We start from the raw sequence: 18,297 nt of genomic DNA, 5'->3' as shown, positions 1-18,297 counted from the left end.
TTTTGGAATGTAGATAAAATAATGGAGAGAAATTTGTAGCTTCAAATTCCTATATTTAGAAAGAACAAAGCTCTGAAATGAATAACCTAATCTTCCAGTATAAGACACTGAAAAATGATGATCAAAGTAAATCCGACATGAACACAGGGAAGCATTTAAGATTAGAGAGAAAATAAATGAAATTGAGAATATAAAATCAATAGAGCCAACAGGCATATGAAGAGAGGCTCAACATTGTCAAGTATCAGTGAAATGCAAATTAAAACTAAAATGAGATATTATCTCACACCTGTCAGAATGGCTATCATCAACAAGAGCACAAATAAGAAATGTTGGCAAGGATGTGGCAAAAAGTGAACCCAACTGCTGCTGGGATTGCAAATCAATGCAGCCATTGTGTAAAACCGTAGGAAGCTTTCTTTTAAAAAACTAAAAATAGAGCTGCCATATGGCCGAGCAATTTCACTATTGGGTATATTTTTGTAAAAAAGGAAAACACTAATTCAAAAAGATACATATACCACAATGTTCATAGCTGCCTTATTTACAATTGCCATGATATGGAAGCAACCAAAGTGTCAATCAACAGATTAGTGGATAAAGAAGATGTGGTGTTTTCATATATATATATAATGAAATACTACTTAGCCATAAAAAGAATGAAATTTTGCCATTTGAAACATGGTTGAACTTAGAAGATATTTTTCTAAGTGAAATAAATCAGAGAAAAACAAATACTATATGATATCACTTATGTGTGGAATCTAAAAAATAAAACAAACTAGTGAATATAGAAAAACAGAAATAGAACCACAGATATAGAGAACAAATTAATGGTTACAACACTGGGAAGAGGAAAGGGGAATAGGGGCAAGGTAGGTGTAGGGGAGTACAAACACCTATGTATAAAATCAATAAGCTACAAGGATATATTGTACAATACAAGGAATAGAGCCAATATTTTATAATAGGTATATATGGAATATGACCTTTAAAAATCGTGGATTTCTATGATGTTGTACATGTGAAACTTATGTTATACATCAATTATACCTCAATAAAAATAAGAAAAGTAAAAGCAATAGAGATACTCAACAAGACCAAACATTTGTTTATTGAAAAGTTAAACCAAATTGGAAAACCCTTAGCTAGACTAGTGAGAAGCACACTCAAATTACTAAAATCCAAGAATGAAATAGCAGTCATTCCTACTGACTGTACAGAATTAAGACTGATTATAAGGAAAGAATGTAAACAATAATTTGCCAACAAATTAGATCACCATGATGAAGTCAACTGTTTCTTAGAAGATACAAACTATGAAAAATGATGCATGAAATAGGAAATGTAAAAGGACCTAACAAATAAACAAACTGAATATATAATTTAAAAAAGTCTCCTTGGAGGAATGGTTAAGAGGATGTAGTAGGAAGACTGAGCTCACCTCCTCCCTCAGGCACTCAAAAGTTACAGTTATTCACAGGGCAACTATCAATGAGAATGACCTGAAGATTTGTAGAAAATATTTTCCAAACTAAAGCTAGGAAGAGGGAACTATAATAAGATGAGTAGGAGGGGGCAGCAACATGGTATAGTCAATATCCATACCCCTTGGATAGGCAGCCCATAAATATGTGGATATTTATAATCACAGAAGTTCTCCCCAAGGACTGAGGATTCTGTGCTCCACATTGGGCTCCCCAGCCTAGGGGTCCTGCACTGGGAAAATGAACCTCTGGAATATTTGGGTTTGATGGACAGTGGGGCTTATTTTGGGAGAACCAGAGTGCTGTAGGGAACAGCACCTCCACACTTAACAGAAATGCAAAAAATTTCACATGCTCCAGGGCCCTGAACCGAGGTCATAATTTGAAAGGAGTATGAGTCAGACCAGACCCACTTGCTGATCTTGGATAGCTTCTTGTCAAGGTAGGAGGCAATTGGGACTCCCCCTGGGGAAATAGACATTGGCAGCATCACTTTTTGGGAGCTTGTTCTACCAAGAAGACACTGTGACTGGCCATTTTGGAGTCTTCCTACTAACCTATTAGTGATGGAAGATTATCTACTCAGCATCCAATCAGCACTATTCCATGGACCACCTGAGGCATTGCAGCCAGCCATGCTGGGACCAATCACTGGCTACTGGTGTGCCAGCACCAGTTACAGGCCCCCACTGACACTGCAGCTGATCATCCTGGGAACTGACCCTACCCATCAGTGTGGTAAGATCACCCAGGCCATGCAAATAGCTGTGCTGAGACCCAGCCCCACCCAACAGTGGACTGACTTCAGCCCCACATGTGACCTGCAGCCAGCTGCCTTGAGTCTTGGCTTTGCCAATAAGTGGGTCTACACCAGGCCACACCCCAGGTCCTGTATTTGGCTGTAGCAGGACCTGGCCCTGCAGACAAGCAGGCTGGAACCAGCTCTGGGACCTGCTGGGCCCCACTGGACCACTGCACACCAGTGGGCCAGTACCAGCCATGGGACTCCTCATGCTGCACAGGCTGCTGTGCTGAGACCCAGCCCTTCCCAACAGCCAGTAGGCTCTCTATGAGGATGGACCTGACAGACAACTAAGATACAGGACAGCCTCACTGACAATTGTACCCATAGTACTTTGCCCTGCCATAGTATTAGGACAAACAGAACCCACATAGTGGGCATCCTAAGAACATATAGCTCTGGTGACCAGAAGGAAGTTTTGCCCTTGGACCCAGAGTATATCTCTTACAAGAGGCCATTTTTACAAGATTGAGAAAGGTAACTGACCTACCTGATACCTAGAAATGAAACAAACAATTAGGCAAAATGAGGCAATGAGGAATATGTTCAAAGCAAAGTAACAATATAAAATCCCAGAAGAATTGCTTAGCAAAATAGAGATAAGCAATCTACCAATAAAGAGTTCAAACTAATGATTGTAATGAAGCTCAATGAATTTGAGAGAAGAATAGATGAACATGGTAAGAAGATTAACAAAAAGTTAGGAAATAAAAAGCAGAACCAAACAAAGATGGAGAATACAATAACCAAAAAAAAAAAAAAAACACTAGAAGAAATCAACTGTGTATTACATATTACAGAGTAACATATCAGCAAACTGGAAGACAGAGTATAGGAAATTACCTAAGCTGAAAAGAAGAAAGAAAAGCATAAAGAATGAAGATCAGTTTAAGAGACTTCTGGGACAATATCAGCTGTACTAACATTTGCACTATAAGGGTCCCAGAAGGTAAAGAGAGAAAGGGGCAGAGAACTTATTTGAAGATGAAATAACTGAAACCTTTCTTAACCTGGGAAAGGAATCAGACATCCAGGTCCAGGAATAACAGAAGGTCCCAAGGAAAATGAACCCAAAGAGGACTACACTTAAACACACTGTACTTAAGCTGCAAAAGTTAAAGAAAAAGAGCAAACAGTAAAAGCTGTAGAAGCAAATAGGTATCTACAAGGGAACTTTCATATGACTAGTAGCTGACTTTTCAGCAGAAACTTTGCAGGCCAGAAGAGAGTGGCATAACATATATAAAATGATGAAAGGGAAAAATCTACAATCATTAAAACTCTACCCAGCCAGGCTATTATTCAGGTTTGAAGGAGAGATAAAAAGTTTTACTGACAAACAAAAGCTAAGAATTCAGCACCACTAAACCAGCATTACAAGAAGTCTTAAAGGGACATCTATAAGTGGAAATGAAAAGGCTACAACTAGAAATATGAAATTACAAAAGGAAATATCTCACTGGTAAAGGCAAAGATGCAGTAAATGTAGTAGATCAACCAATTATTAAGCTAGTAGAAAGTTTAAAAGACAAAAGAGTAAAATCTACATCCAACTGAGTAGTTAATGGATACACAAACAAAAAGATACAAAATATGTCAAAAACAAGTTTTATGGGAAATAAAATGCAGTGTTGTTAGAATGCATTTGAATTTAAGAGATCAACAACTTAAAAGAATCATATAGGTTGCTGTATATAAACCTCATGGTAACCAGAAACCAAAAATTTATAATAGATGCACACATACACAAAAGAAAAAGGAAATTAAACTTAACACTAAGTATAATCATCAAGTCACAAGGGAAGAGAACAAATGAAGACAAAGTATATAAAAAATGTACTAAAACAACTCCCAAATAATTAACACAATGACAGTAAGTACATACTTATCAATAATTATTTTAAATGTGAATGATCTAAATGCTCCAATCAAAAGACACTGGGTGGCTTAATAAATAAATACATAAATAACAAGAATGATATATATGCCTCCTACAAGAGACTCACTTCAGATCCAAACATACACACAGGCTGAAAGCAAAAGGATGGGGAAAAAGTATTCCATATAAATGGATATGAAAAGAAAGCTGGTGTAGCAACAGTTACAGAAATCACACTTTAAAACAAAGATTGTAACAAGAGAAAAAGGACATTGGATAATAATAAAGGGATCAATCTCAGAAGAAGATATAAGATAGACACACACACACACACACACAATATAAGACCATCTAAATACATAAAGCAATTATTAGCAGACTTAAAGGGAGAACTTGACAGTAACACAAATAGTAGGGGACTTTAATGCTCCACTTAAATCAATGGATAGATCATCCAGACAGGACATCAATAAGGAAACAGTGGCCTAAAGTGGCCTATGACATCAGATCGACTCTCTGTCTCTCTGTTTATAACATTTCATCCCAAAGCAGTACAATACACATTCTGTTCAAATGCACTTGGAACTTTCTCCAGGTAGATCATATAATAGTCTACAAAACAAAGCTGAATAAATTTAAGAAGATTGAAATCATATCAAGCATCTTTTCTGACCATAAGACTATAGAAGGGACACATCTCAAATAATAATGGCAATATGTGACAAACCCAGAGATGAAATCATAGTCAATGATGTGTAATTGAAAGCCATTCCTTTAAGATCAGAAACAAGACAAGGATGACTGTGATTACCGCTACTATTCAACATAGTATTGGCAGTCCTAGTGAGAGCAATTTGGCAAGAAAAAGAAATAAAATGCATCCACATTGGAAAGGAAGAAGTAATACTGACACTATTTGCAGATGACATTATTTTATGTATAGAAATCATAAATACTGTGCCAAAAATATTAGAAATAATAAATACAGTAAAGTTGCAGGATACAAAATTAATATACAAAAATATGTTGCATTTCTATACAATGAAAATGAGGTATCAGAAAGAGGAATTAAAAAAACAATTCCATGTACAATCACAGCAAAAGAGTAAAATACCTAGGAACAAATTTAACCAAGGAAGTGAAAGACCTGTATACTGGAAACTATAAGACATTGTTTGAAGAAATTGAAGAAAAGAGAGAAATAATTGAACAGATATTCTGTGCTAATGGATTTGAAGAATTAACATAGTCAAAATGTCCTTATTACCTAAAGCAATCTACAAGTTCAGTGCCAGCCCTATAAAAATCCCTAGGATGTTTTTCATGGAAATAGAACAAAAAAGTGTAAATATTATACAGAACCAGAGAAGACTCTGAAGATTCAAATTAACCCTAACAATACAGAACAAAGCTATAGGTAGCAAAATCTCAGATTTTAAATTATACTACAAAGCCATAATAGTAAATGCTACATGATATCATCAGGAAAAAAAACAGATACAAAAATCAATGGAACAAAATGGAGATTCCAGAAATAAGCTCACAAATATATACACAATTTATGGCAAAGGATCAAAGAATATATAGTGGAGAAAGGATTGTCTCTTCAATAATTTGCGTTGGGAAAATTGGACAGCCACATGAAAAAAAAATGAAACTAGGGCACTACCTCACACTATACACAAAAATTAACTCAAAATGTATTAAATAATTCAATGTAAAACCTGAAATCATAACATTCCTAGAAGAAAACATAGGCAGTACACACTTTGACATTGATGCTAGCAGTATCTTCCTAGATAAGTCTCCTCAACCAAGGGAAACAAAAGGAGAAATAAAGAAATTGAATTTTATCAAATTTAAAAGGAAACCACCAATAAAATGAACAGATAACCTGCTGAATAGAAGATATTTGCAAATGATATGACTGATAAGGGGTTAACATCCAAAATACATAAAGAACTCGTACAACTTAATAACAAATGAACAAACCACCTGAGTAGGAAATGAACAATTTGGATGGACCTAGATTATATTGTGCTAAGTGAAATAAGCCAGATGAAGAAATACAAATACTGTATGATTTCACTTATATGTTTAGAACAGAAGGACTGAATATGCAGTTTTCAGAAGAAGACATACAGATCGACAACAGGCACATTGAAAGGTGTTCAACATCATTAATTACTACAGAAATGCAAATCAAAACCACAGTGAGATATCATGTCATGCTCATTAGAATGGCTATTTTCCAAAAGGCATGAAATAACGTGTTGGAGAGGATGTGGAGAAAAGGGAACCCTCACACACATTTGGTGTGACTGTAAATTGGTGCAGCTACTATGGGAAACAGTATGGCGATTTCCCGAAACGTTAAGAATAGAACTACCTTATGATCCAGCTATTCCACTTCTGGGTATTTATCCAAAAAATATGAAAATACTAAACTGAAAAGATAACTGCACCTCCATATTCATTGCCACATGATTCACAATAGCAAAGATATGGAAAGAACCTAAGTGTCCTTTGATAGATGAATGGATAAAGAAGCTGTGTTGTGTGTGTGTGTGTGTCTGTATATATGTATATACATACAGACACACAAACACATAAAATGGAATACTGCTCAGTCATTAAAAAAAGATGAAATCCTGCCACTTGGGACAGTATGGATGGACCTTGAGGGTATTATAGTAAGTGAAATAAGTTAGATCAAGAAAGACAAATACTGTATGAATTCACTCATATGTGGAATAGAAAAGCTAATAAGCAAACAAAAACAAAAGAATTGAAGAAACCAAATCAAACCAAACCAAACCAAACCAAACATGTATATATGGGAACTGAGTAGTGGTTACCAGAGTGGAAGGGGCATGGTTAGGTAGGGTGAAATGGGAAGGATCAGGTGTCTGGTGATGAATGGAAAATAAATATTTGGTTCTGAGATCATTGGAGGAGTTTTAGGGTATATGAAATTAGAAATATAACATACATATGAGACTTATTTAATGTTACAAATCAAAGTTATTTCATTTAAAAAAAGAAAAAGAGATTAATGAAAGAAATTGAAATTACATAAAGAAATGGAAAGATATACTGTGCTCATGGATTGGAAGAATAAATACTGTTAAAATGAACATACTCCCTAAGGCAATCTACAGATTCAATGCAATCCCTATCAAAATACCAATGGCAGTTTTCACAGAACTAGAACAAATAACTATAAAATTTTTGTGGGAATAAAAAATATCTTGATAGTCAAAACAATTTTGAGAAAGAAGAAGAATGCTGGATGTATCATGTTCACTCATTTCAAAATTATACTTCAAACTACAGTAATAAAAAAAGTATGCTACCAGAACAAAAATAGGCACATAGATCAATGGAACAGGCTAGAGAGCCCAGAAATAAACTCATGCTGTATAGTAAATTAATCTACATCTAAGGAAGCAAGATAATCAGTGGGGGACACAGTCTGTTCAGTCTGTTCAGAAAACAGGACAGCTACCTGCAAAAAAATGAATCTTAACCATCTTGCACCATTTACAAAAATAAATTAAAAATAGATTAAACACTTAAATGTAAGACATGATGTCATAAAATTCCTAGAAGAAAACATAAGTAGTCCACTCTTTGACAGTCCTAGCAATACTTTTTTTTAGACTTCTCTCCTAAGATAAGAGAGGCTAAAGCAAAAATAACCAAATGGGAGTACAACAAACTTAAAAACCAAACAAACAAACTTTTGCACAGCATAGGAAAGTGTCAAGACAATGAAATGGCTGCCTACTGAATGGGAAAATACATTCGGCAAACAATATATCTAAAAGGGTGTAATATCCAAAATATACAGACAACTTGTACAATTCAACATCAGAGAAACAAACAACCTGATTAAAAAATGAGCAGACGTGCTGAATAAACATTTTCCCAAAGAAATAAATGGCCAGCAGACACATGTAAAGATGCTCAACATCACTAATCATCAGAGAATGCAAATCAAAATTACAATGAATCATCACCTCACATTTGTCAGAATGGCTATTATAAAAAAGATTTTAAAAATAACAGATTTTGGTGAGGATGCAGAGAAAAGGGAAACCTCATGTACTGTTGATTGGCATATGCATTGTTACAGTTACTATTGAAAACACTATAAGATTCCTGAAGAAATTAAGAATAGAACTGCCATACAATCTAGAAATTTTACTTGTATTTTTCTGAAGAAAACAAAAATATTAATTTGAACAGATATATGCACATCTTTGTCAATTGCAGCATTATTTACAATAGCCAAAATATGGTAGCAACCATTATGTCCATTGATAGGTGAATGGATATAGAATAGCCAGCATATATGTACAATGGAATATTACTCAGGCATAAAAAAGAATGAAATCTTATTTTGACAATTTGGATGGACATAGATTATATTATGCTAAGTGAAATAAGCCAGATGAAGAAATACAAATACTGTATGATTTCACTTATATGTTCAATCTTAGAAACAAAACAAATGAACCAATATAATGAAATTGAAATAGAGTCATAGTTACAGGGAATAAACAAGTAGTTGCTAGAAGGGAAGGGGTTTCAAGGAATGAGAGAAATGGGTGAGGGCTATTAATAGATACAAACTTCCAGTAACAAAGAAAAAAATAGTCAGTGTGGTTGAAATGTACAGTATGGTACTAGGAATAAGCCTACCTAAGGAGGCAAAGGAGCTGTACTCTGAAAACTGTAAGACACTGATCAAAGAAATTGAAGATGACACATACAGATGGAAAGATCTACCATGCTCTTGGAATGAAAGGCTAAATATTGTTAAAATGGCCATACTAACCAAGGCAATATACAGATTCAATGCAATCCCTATCAAATTAACCAATGATATTTTTCACAGAGCTGGAACAAAAAACTTTAAAATTTGTATGGAAACACAAAAGACCCTGATTAGCCAAAACAGTTTTGAAAAAGAGAATGGCGCTGGGGAAATTACGCTTCCAGACTTAAGACTATTCTACAAAGCTACAGTAATCAAAACAGCATGGTATTGGCATAAAAAAAGGCACATAGATCAATGGAACAGGATAGAACATCCAGAAATAAACCCATGCAGTTATGGTTAATTAATCTAAAACAAATGAGCCAATAATATACAATAGAGGGAGGACAGTCTCTTCAATAAGTGGTGTTCAGGAAACTGGGCAGCTACTTTAAAAGAATGAAATTAGAACATTCTCTAACATCATATACAAAAGTTAATTCAAAATGGATTAAAGACATAACTGTGAGACCAGATACTATGAAACTCCTAGGCGAAAACATAGGCAGAACACTCTTTGACATGAATTTCAGTAATTTTTTTTCTAACCAGCTCCTAGAGTAATGGAAATAAAAGAAAAAATAAACAAACTGGACCTAATTAAACTTAAAAGGTTTTGCCCAGGAAAGAAACCATAAACAAAATGAAAAGACAACCTATAGAATCAGAGAAAATATTTGCAAATGACCTGATCCACAAGGGACTAATCTCCAAAATATGGAAACAGTTCATACAGCTTCATATTAAAACAAACAACCAAACAACCCAATCAAAAAATGGGCAGAAGACCTAAATAGACATCCAGATGCCTAACAGGCACATGAAAAGATGCTCAATATCACTAATCATTAGAGAAATACAAATCAAAATGTCAGTAAGATATCACCTCACACCAGTCAGAATGACCATCTTTAAAAAGTCTAACAAATAATAAATGGTGGAGAAGGTATGGAGAAAAAGGAAACCTCCTACACTGTTAATGGGAATGTAAACTGGTGCAGCCACTATGGAGGACAGTATGGAAATTCCTTAAAAAAATAAAAGTAGAGTTACCATAGGATCCAGCAATCCCACTCCTGGACATATATCTGAATAAATTATAATTCAAATGGACACAGGCACCCCAATGTTCATAGCAACAATGTTTACAATAGCCAAGACATGGAAACAACCTAAATGTCCATCAACAGATGACTGGATAAAGATGTGGTATACATATACAATCGAGTACTACTCAGCCATAAAAAATAATGAAATCCATTTGCAGCAACATGAATGGACCTGAAGATTGTCATACTAAGTGAAGTAAGTCAGACAGAGAAAGAAAAATACCATATGATGTCACATATATGGGAATCTAAAAAAGCAATACAAATTTTATTTACAAATCAAAAACACACTCATGGACATAGAAAATGAATTATAGTTACCAAGGGGGAAATGGTGTGGAGAGATAAATTAGGGGTTGGGAATTCCAACCCATATTAGTAATGTGGAGATTCAGACACATTATATAAAATAGATAAACAAGAAGGACCTACTACACAGCAAAGAGAACTATATTCAATTTCTTGTAATAACACAATGAAAAAGAATCTGAAAAGAAAAAAATATATGTATGTGTATGTATAACTCAATCAATTTGCTATACACCTGAAAATAACATTTTAAAATCAACTACCCTTCAATAAAAATTTTATTTAAAAAAGAAATGTATAGTATGGTGATAATAGTGAATAATATTATAATAACTATATGATGACAGATGGTAACTAGACTTTTGTGATGATCATTTTGTAATGTATAGAAATATTGAATAACTATTTTGTATACCTGGAAGTAACATAGTATTGCATGTCAGTACTTTAAAAAAAAAAGTCCAGATATGGATAATGTCACTGGTGAACTTTTCCAAATATTTAAAGAATTAACAACTTTTTGTCACATAGCATTCCAAAATCTTAAGAAAATAACAGTTCCCAAGAGAAAGGAACACTTCCTAACTCATTCTTTGAGTCTAGCATTACTCTGATACAAAAACAAGGACACTCCATATTCATATGTCAGAAATCTTAATACAGTTAAATTGGTAATAACCTCCATATCTTTCTACACTTTCAATGCAATAACTATCCAAATCTCAGCTATTGCTTTTCAGAAAATTTCAAGGTGATACTGAAACTCATTTGGAAATTCAATGGATCTAGAATAGCAAAACAATTTTCCAAAAGAGCAACACTGGAGAAGTCACACTTCCTTGCTTCAAAATTCATTACAAGGATGTTGTTATCATGATTACATGATACAGACATATGGACACATATAGAGATCAGTGGAATCGAATTGAGAGTGCAGAAATGATCCATTATTTTATGGTCAATTGGGTTTGGATAAGGATACCATGACCATTCAACATGGAAGGAATAGTCTTTTCAGTAAATGATGCTGGGATAACTGGATAGATACATGTGGAAGAGTGGAGTCAGACTGTTACTTAAAAACAAACAAAAAATAACTCAAAATGTATCAAGGAGGTAAAAATAGGGTCTAAAACTGTAAATCTCTTAGAAGAAAAAATAAAGGTGTAAATCTTCATAACTTTGTACAGTGGTTTCTTATATATAACAACTAAGGTACAAGTGACAAAAGAAAAGGTTGATAAATTGGGGTTTAACAAAATTTTAAACTAGTGAAAGATCAACCCATAGAATGCAAGAAAATTTTGCCAATCATTTATTTGATAAGGAACTTTTGTCCAGAATATATAAAGAACTATTATAATTCAACAATAAAGACAACCTTGATACAAAATGGTCAAAATAATTGAATAGATGCTTAAAGAAGATATATAAAATGATCAGTTAGCATATGTAAAGATCCTCAATATAATTTGTAATTAGGGTAAAACAAACTACAGTGAGATACCACAAACCCAGGAGACTGTGGAGAAATTGGAACTTTCATACTTTGCATCTGGTAATATAAAATGGTGTAGAAGATTCAGAAAACAGTCTGGCAATTCCTTAAAAAGTTAAACATAGAGCTTCCACATGATCCATCAATTCTGTGCCTCAATATATTCCTAGAAGAACTGAAAACATATCTACACAAAACTTTTATACAAGTGTTGATGACTGCATTATTTATAATAATGTCATTTTGACAGAATGATAAAAATCTCTGACTCCTTTTGTAGTATTAAGTATTTGGGAACGGGAGGTCAGTGAGCATTTTCATCTCCTATTTACTCTTTCTGATTAGGGTATTTTTCTTCTTTATGTTAAAGTTCAGCTTTTAATTTGCAGTGTTTGCAAAGGTAACTTCCCTGGGTATGTGCAGCAACTTAATACTTAGAAGAAAGAAATGCCTTTGTCTGGTGTCCTGTGCTGAGCTTTTACTTAGTTTCCCTTGTCTTAGGAATTCTGTATTAGTTGTACAGTTATCTTAGGAAGGAAAATTGATTTTTGATTTAAAAATATCAATTTTTTTGCATTTGTTTTTCTAGGTATGCAATATGTTCTCTTTAATTCAGGTACCATTTGAGAATATACTTTTTGTTTCTGGTGAAATGTTAGGAACCTTAAAATAGTAGTTATTAGCATTTGAAAAGACACTAAAGACTATTTAGCTTAACTTATCTTTTTAAAAATATATGTGAAGAAATTGAAGTCCAGGTAGCAAGAAGTGACTTGTCCCATCACTGTTCCAGTATGTGGCAGAACTGAAGCTAGAAGAGTAGAAAGTTGGGATGTGGGAGAAGAGATAAGATTTATCATTCACTATGTGTTGGCATTTTACGTTTACCTTTGTACAGATTTAGTATTTACAGTATCAGTCTTAGGTATGTCATCATGCCTGCTTGGCAAGTTAGGCAACTGAAGCTCAAAGGGGTCAAGTCATCTATCAAAACTCACATAGCAGGAAGATGATAGAATGAGACTATAAATCCAGGTCTGCCTTTAAAAATCATGCTCCTTCTATTTCTCTATCCTGTTCCCTAACTAGAATCCTCTTCATCTGTTACCCCATCTATTGTTCTTTATAACATACCATCTGCCTTTCTTAATTACAGTCCCACAAAAACTCTCAGGAACCCAAGGAGAAACAAAACTAGGTTGCAGGGAGACGGTTTTAGGCTTAATATGAAGGAAGGGGTTTTTAATGGAGACATACTGAAAGTGAGGAATGGCCTGCCTCAGGAGACAGTGAATCGTTATTTAGGGTGATTAACGGTCCTGAGCAAACTGGGACTAGAGGGTTTCCTGGAATGTGAGTCTTTCAGTTTAATAACTGTTACAGTCCTTGGGCACACCAAGACAAGTTGGTTACCACTACTGTCACTAGAGGTGTGTGATCAGGATGGCTGCTAATTGTGAATGTTGCCCTTGGTTTGAGGCATCACATGAAGAGATGGTTAAGACCATCTGAGTCCTTTCTGTGACTATTGACCAAGATTTTTATATAGTTTCTGTTTTTGGACGTCTTGTCCACATTGTGATAAAATTGAGTCAAGGAGCTAGTGGTTAAATGTAGAAGAATAAGACAAAGGAATAACAAGGGAGTAGCTGGGTCTTATTGCTCTCTGTACTACAAGAACATAGTTTTATTGTTGTCATTTTCTTTTATTCAATAATTTTTCTTTTATTTCATTATAAGAACACAGTCAGATAATTAAGCTGAATTTTTGACCAAAGCTCTGGCTGTTCACTTCTACAGTTGTGTCATACCAACCAGGCTTTTTGACATCCAGCAGGTGAATCTGTGTTTACTTGTTCTGGGGAGGGATATAGCATTGTTATACAAGCTCCCCAGATGATTCTAATGTGTGGCCAGGGCTGAACATCTCTCCCTTACATCCAAGAAGGAACAGAACTAACATTTAAAAAAGGCTTTTATGTATGCTTGGAGCTGTGCATGTATTATTTAATCATAAAACAACCCTGTGAGATTGGAATTATTATTTCTGTATAAGGAAGGTGGGTCTCAGAGAGTTTGAGTAACTTGCGAAAGGTCACAGAGCTAGTAAGTCAAATGTGCTTTTTCCTCAACCACAGTGCTTCTAAAAGCAAAAAAAAAAAAAACTTAACATATTAAAATTACAAATTGTTATTTCAGAGTGGTTATGGAGATAGAATAAAATAATTCATCATTTTATGGATGAGGATATTGAGGCATGAAAGAGCTAAACTGAGAGAAATTTATCTAGGTTGGTGAGTAGTGTGGATCAGGGACGCAATCTTGTCTCAGGATTCTAACATTGCTTTTCTTTACACGTGGAGCAATTTATCTTTTGGATGTCAGGATGGTTAAACCTATGCCAATCAAAAAATGTTGTACATCACAGTAATAGAATGAAAGATAAAAATCATATGACCATCTCAATAGATGCAGAAAAGGCATTTGACAAAATGCAACATCTGTTTGTGATCAAAACTCTAAATAAATTAGGAACAGAAGGAATGTACCTCAACATAATAAAGACCATATATGACACACCCACAGCTAATATTATGCTCAATGGTGAAAGACTGAAATCTTTTCCTCTAAGATGAAGAATAAGACAAGGGTGCCCACTCTCACCACTCCTATTTAATGTAGTACTGGAAGTCCTAGTTAGAGCAGTCAGGCAAGACAAAAAATAAAAGGCATCAGAAGTAGAAAGTAAGAAGTAAAATTATCTTCATTTGCAGATGACATGATTTTGTATATAAAAAATCCTGAAGACTGCACACACACAAAAAACACTTAAATCTAATCACCAAACTCAGTAAAGTTGCAGGATACAAAATCATATGTACAAAATTGCCTGACATTTCTATATACCAACAATGAATTTTCTGAAAAAAGAAATAAAGAAAATGATTCCATTTACAATAACATCAAACAATACAATACATAGGAATAAATTTAACCAAGAAGGTGAAAAGTCTCAACACTGAAAACTACAAGAAACTATGAAAGAAAATGAAGACACAAATAAATGGAAGGAAAGCTAATGTTTATGGATTGGAAGAATTAATACTGTTATAATATCTGTACTACCTAAAGACACATATAGATTCAATGTAATACCTATCAGAATTCTACGGGCATTTTAATATTTTTACAGAAGTAGAAAAACAGTCCTAAAATTCATATGGAAGCACAAAACCCAAATAGCCAAAGCAAAACTGAGGAAAGAAGAACAAAGCTGAAGGCATCACACTTCCTGATTTCAAACTATATTTTAAGGCTATAGTAGTAAAAAAAAAGTATGGTATTAAAAACAGACACCTAGGCCAATTGGAAAGAATTGAAAGCCCATAAACAAACTCATGCCAATATTTGACAAGGGAACCAAGAGCACTCCATGGAGAAAAGACAGTTTCTTCAATGAATGGTACTGGGAAAATTGTATATTCATATATAAAAGAATGAAACTAGACCCCTCTCTTATAATACAAAAATTAACTTGAAATGGATGACAAACCTAGTTGTGAGACCTGAAGCCACAAAACTCCTAGAAGAAAACATAGGGGAAAAACTTTTTGACGTGGGTCTTGGCAATGAATTTTTGGATATGACACTTAAAACACAAAGAAACCAAAAGAATTCACAAGTGGGAAAACATCAAACTAAAAAACTTCTGCACAGGAAAGGAAATGATCAACAAAATGAAAAGGCAACATATGGAATGAAAGATAATGTTTGCAAATCATACATCTGGTAAGAGGTTACTATCCAGAATATATAAAGAACTCATCAACTTAATAACAAAACCCCAAAATAATCCAATTAAAAATGGATAAGTGAACTGAATACATATCCTCCCAAAGAAGATATTGAAACAGCTAACAGGTATATGAAAAGGGGCTGGCATAACTAATCATTAGGGGTATGTATATCAAAACCTTGGTGAGATATCACCTAATGCCTGTTAGAATGATTATCATTAAAAGATAAGAGACAAATACTTGTATGGAAAAAAAGGGAACCCTTGTGTATTGTTGGTGGTGTAAATTGGTATAACCTCTATGAAAACCATATGGAGGTTCCTCAAAAAGTTAAAAGTAGAGATATCTTATGATCCAGCAATTCCATTTTTTGGAGATATAGCAGAAGGAAATAAAATAATTTTGTTAAAGAGATATCTGTGCTCCTATTTTCATGGCACCATTATCTGTATAATATTGAAGACCTGGAAACAACCTGTGTCCATTGAAAGATGAATGGAAAAAATAAATGTGACACACACACATCCCACACCACAACACACACACACACACACACACACACACGATGGAATACTATTTAGCCACAAAAATAAAATCCAGCCATTTGTTACAAAATGGAAGGCCCTTGAGGGAATTATATTTAAGTGAGATAAGTCAGACAAGGAAAGACAAATAATGTATGATCTCACTTATATGTGGAATCTAAAAGAACCCAAACTCATAGAAAAAGAAATCAGATTTGTGATTATCAGAGGAGGGAGTGGTGGGTGGGGCAGTTGGTTAGAGGTGGTCAAAAGGTACAAACTTCAAGTTATAAGATAAATAAGAACTGGGGATGTAAAGTACAACATGATGACCGTAGTAAATATTGCAGTATGGAATATTTGAAAGTTACTAAGTACATAGATCCTAAAGGTTCTCATCATGAGAAAAAATAATTTTTGTAACTATGCGGTTATGGATGTTAACTAAACTTATTGTAATCATTTTGCAATATAAGAACATCAAGTCATTGTGCTGTATACATTAAACTTGTCCAGGGTTGTATGTCAATCATATCTCAATAAAACTGGAGGAAAAATTGGGGCAGGGGAATTGGCAAAAAAAAAAAAAAAAAGAGAGAGAGAGAGCGAGAGAGAGAATAGAAAAAGAAAAAGGACATAAACCTTTAATAGGTAGTGAACTTTTTCTTCCGTTGTCTTTTGATTTGATGCCTTCCTCTAGTGGCTTAGGCCACTGGTTTCTAAATGTTGTCTTTTGCCCAATTGCCTATCAAGTATGATGATTAATTTGATTTATCTTTTATTTTGTCCTTTCAGCTGAATCCTTCAAGGAATTTGCCGAATTGCTCAACGAGGTAGAAAACGAGAGGATGATGATGGTAGGTCACTAACACTGTGCCTGGAGCCAAAATCATGGCTGACCTTGGGGATTTTTTGTCCTCATTGGTTGGATTGATACTCTGTTGTTTTAGTATCTGTCTCATGGCAGCCCAGATACTGTAAGAACAGGAAATTGATCTTGTTATTCTATCTCAAGCTTCCACCCTCAGATGAACATTAGGTAGAGGGAAATTAGTATGGAAATTCTACCCTATTCATTTCAGTAAGACAGGATTTCAGAAGACATTAAACTTGACTGTAGAACATGTTAACAAAAATTGTGGCCTTTAGTGTTCTTAGATAATTTATTTATGTGTTTCTCTACTTTTAGAAATAATAACATGGGCTTTTTTAAAAAAATCTGACATATGATTGCTTTATTTAAATCTATGTGAAAGCATATTTCCTTTCATTTAAAGCATAATTCTTAAAATTAATGGACTTTAATATTTAGAGCAGTTTTAGTTTTTCAGAAAAATTGAGTGGAAAGTACAGAGATATTTCATATACAGAGCTGTGTGGTTCCATTTATATGTGAGTTTTTTCAACAAATATTAGAGTACTACAAGAACGAGACTGGTTGAATGTGAATATGGAACCTCAGGTACTACAGAGTAACTATAAGATTATATGCAGACTTTGGATTGCACAGGGTAGAGGGTCAGTGCTCCTAATCCTTGCACTGTTTAAAGGTAAATGGTACTTCCTTTCTCTACCTCCCCTATTAATAGATTCCCCTATTATTAAGATCTTGCAAGTATGGTACAGTTTGTTCCAGTTAATGAGCCAATACGGACACAATATTATTAACTAAACTCCATAGTTATACCAAGATTCACTGTTTGTGTTGAATATTCTATGGGCTTTGACAAATGTTTAATAACATATACTTACCATTAAATTGTCCTCATACAGACTCTTTTCACTGCTCTAAAAATCCTCCATGATTCCTCTGTCTGTCTGTGGCATCTGAATTCCTGGAAAACACTGATCTTCCTATTTACTGTGTGTTTTGCCTTTTCTAGAATGTCATATAGTTGGAGTCTTACAGTATGTAGCTTTTTCAGCTTGGCTTCTTTGACTTAGCAATATGCATTTAAAATTCCTCTATGTCTTTTCATGGCTTGATAGTCATTTCCTTTCATCATTGAATAATATGTATGCATATATTATAAGATACATTACATTATATGGGTGTACTAGGATTTT

At 34.2% G+C, this 18,297-nt stretch overlaps 1 protein-coding gene across 3 annotated transcripts in view; it reads left to right on the top strand.

Moving 5' to 3' along the window:
• Nucleotides 1-18,297, top strand: part of OPHN1 (oligophrenin 1) — a 564,560-nt gene that overhangs the window by 208,638 nt on the left and 337,625 nt on the right. For all 3 annotated transcript variants that reach the window (XM_072956529.1, XM_006215235.4, XM_015248679.3), the window contains exon 4: nucleotides 17,026-17,087. In XM_072956529.1, coding sequence (XP_072812630.1) covers nucleotides 17,026-17,087 — 62 coding nt within the window. The remainder of the gene's footprint in view (nucleotides 1-17,025; nucleotides 17,088-18,297) is intronic.

This window comes from Vicugna pacos, chromosome X (assembly GCF_048564905.1).
Source record: "Vicugna pacos chromosome X, VicPac4, whole genome shotgun sequence".
NCBI classification, from domain to species: Eukaryota; Metazoa; Chordata; class Mammalia; order Artiodactyla; family Camelidae; genus Vicugna; species Vicugna pacos.
The sequence above is the reverse complement of the archived record's forward strand: the minus strand, read 5'-3'. Positions and strand labels throughout refer to the sequence as shown.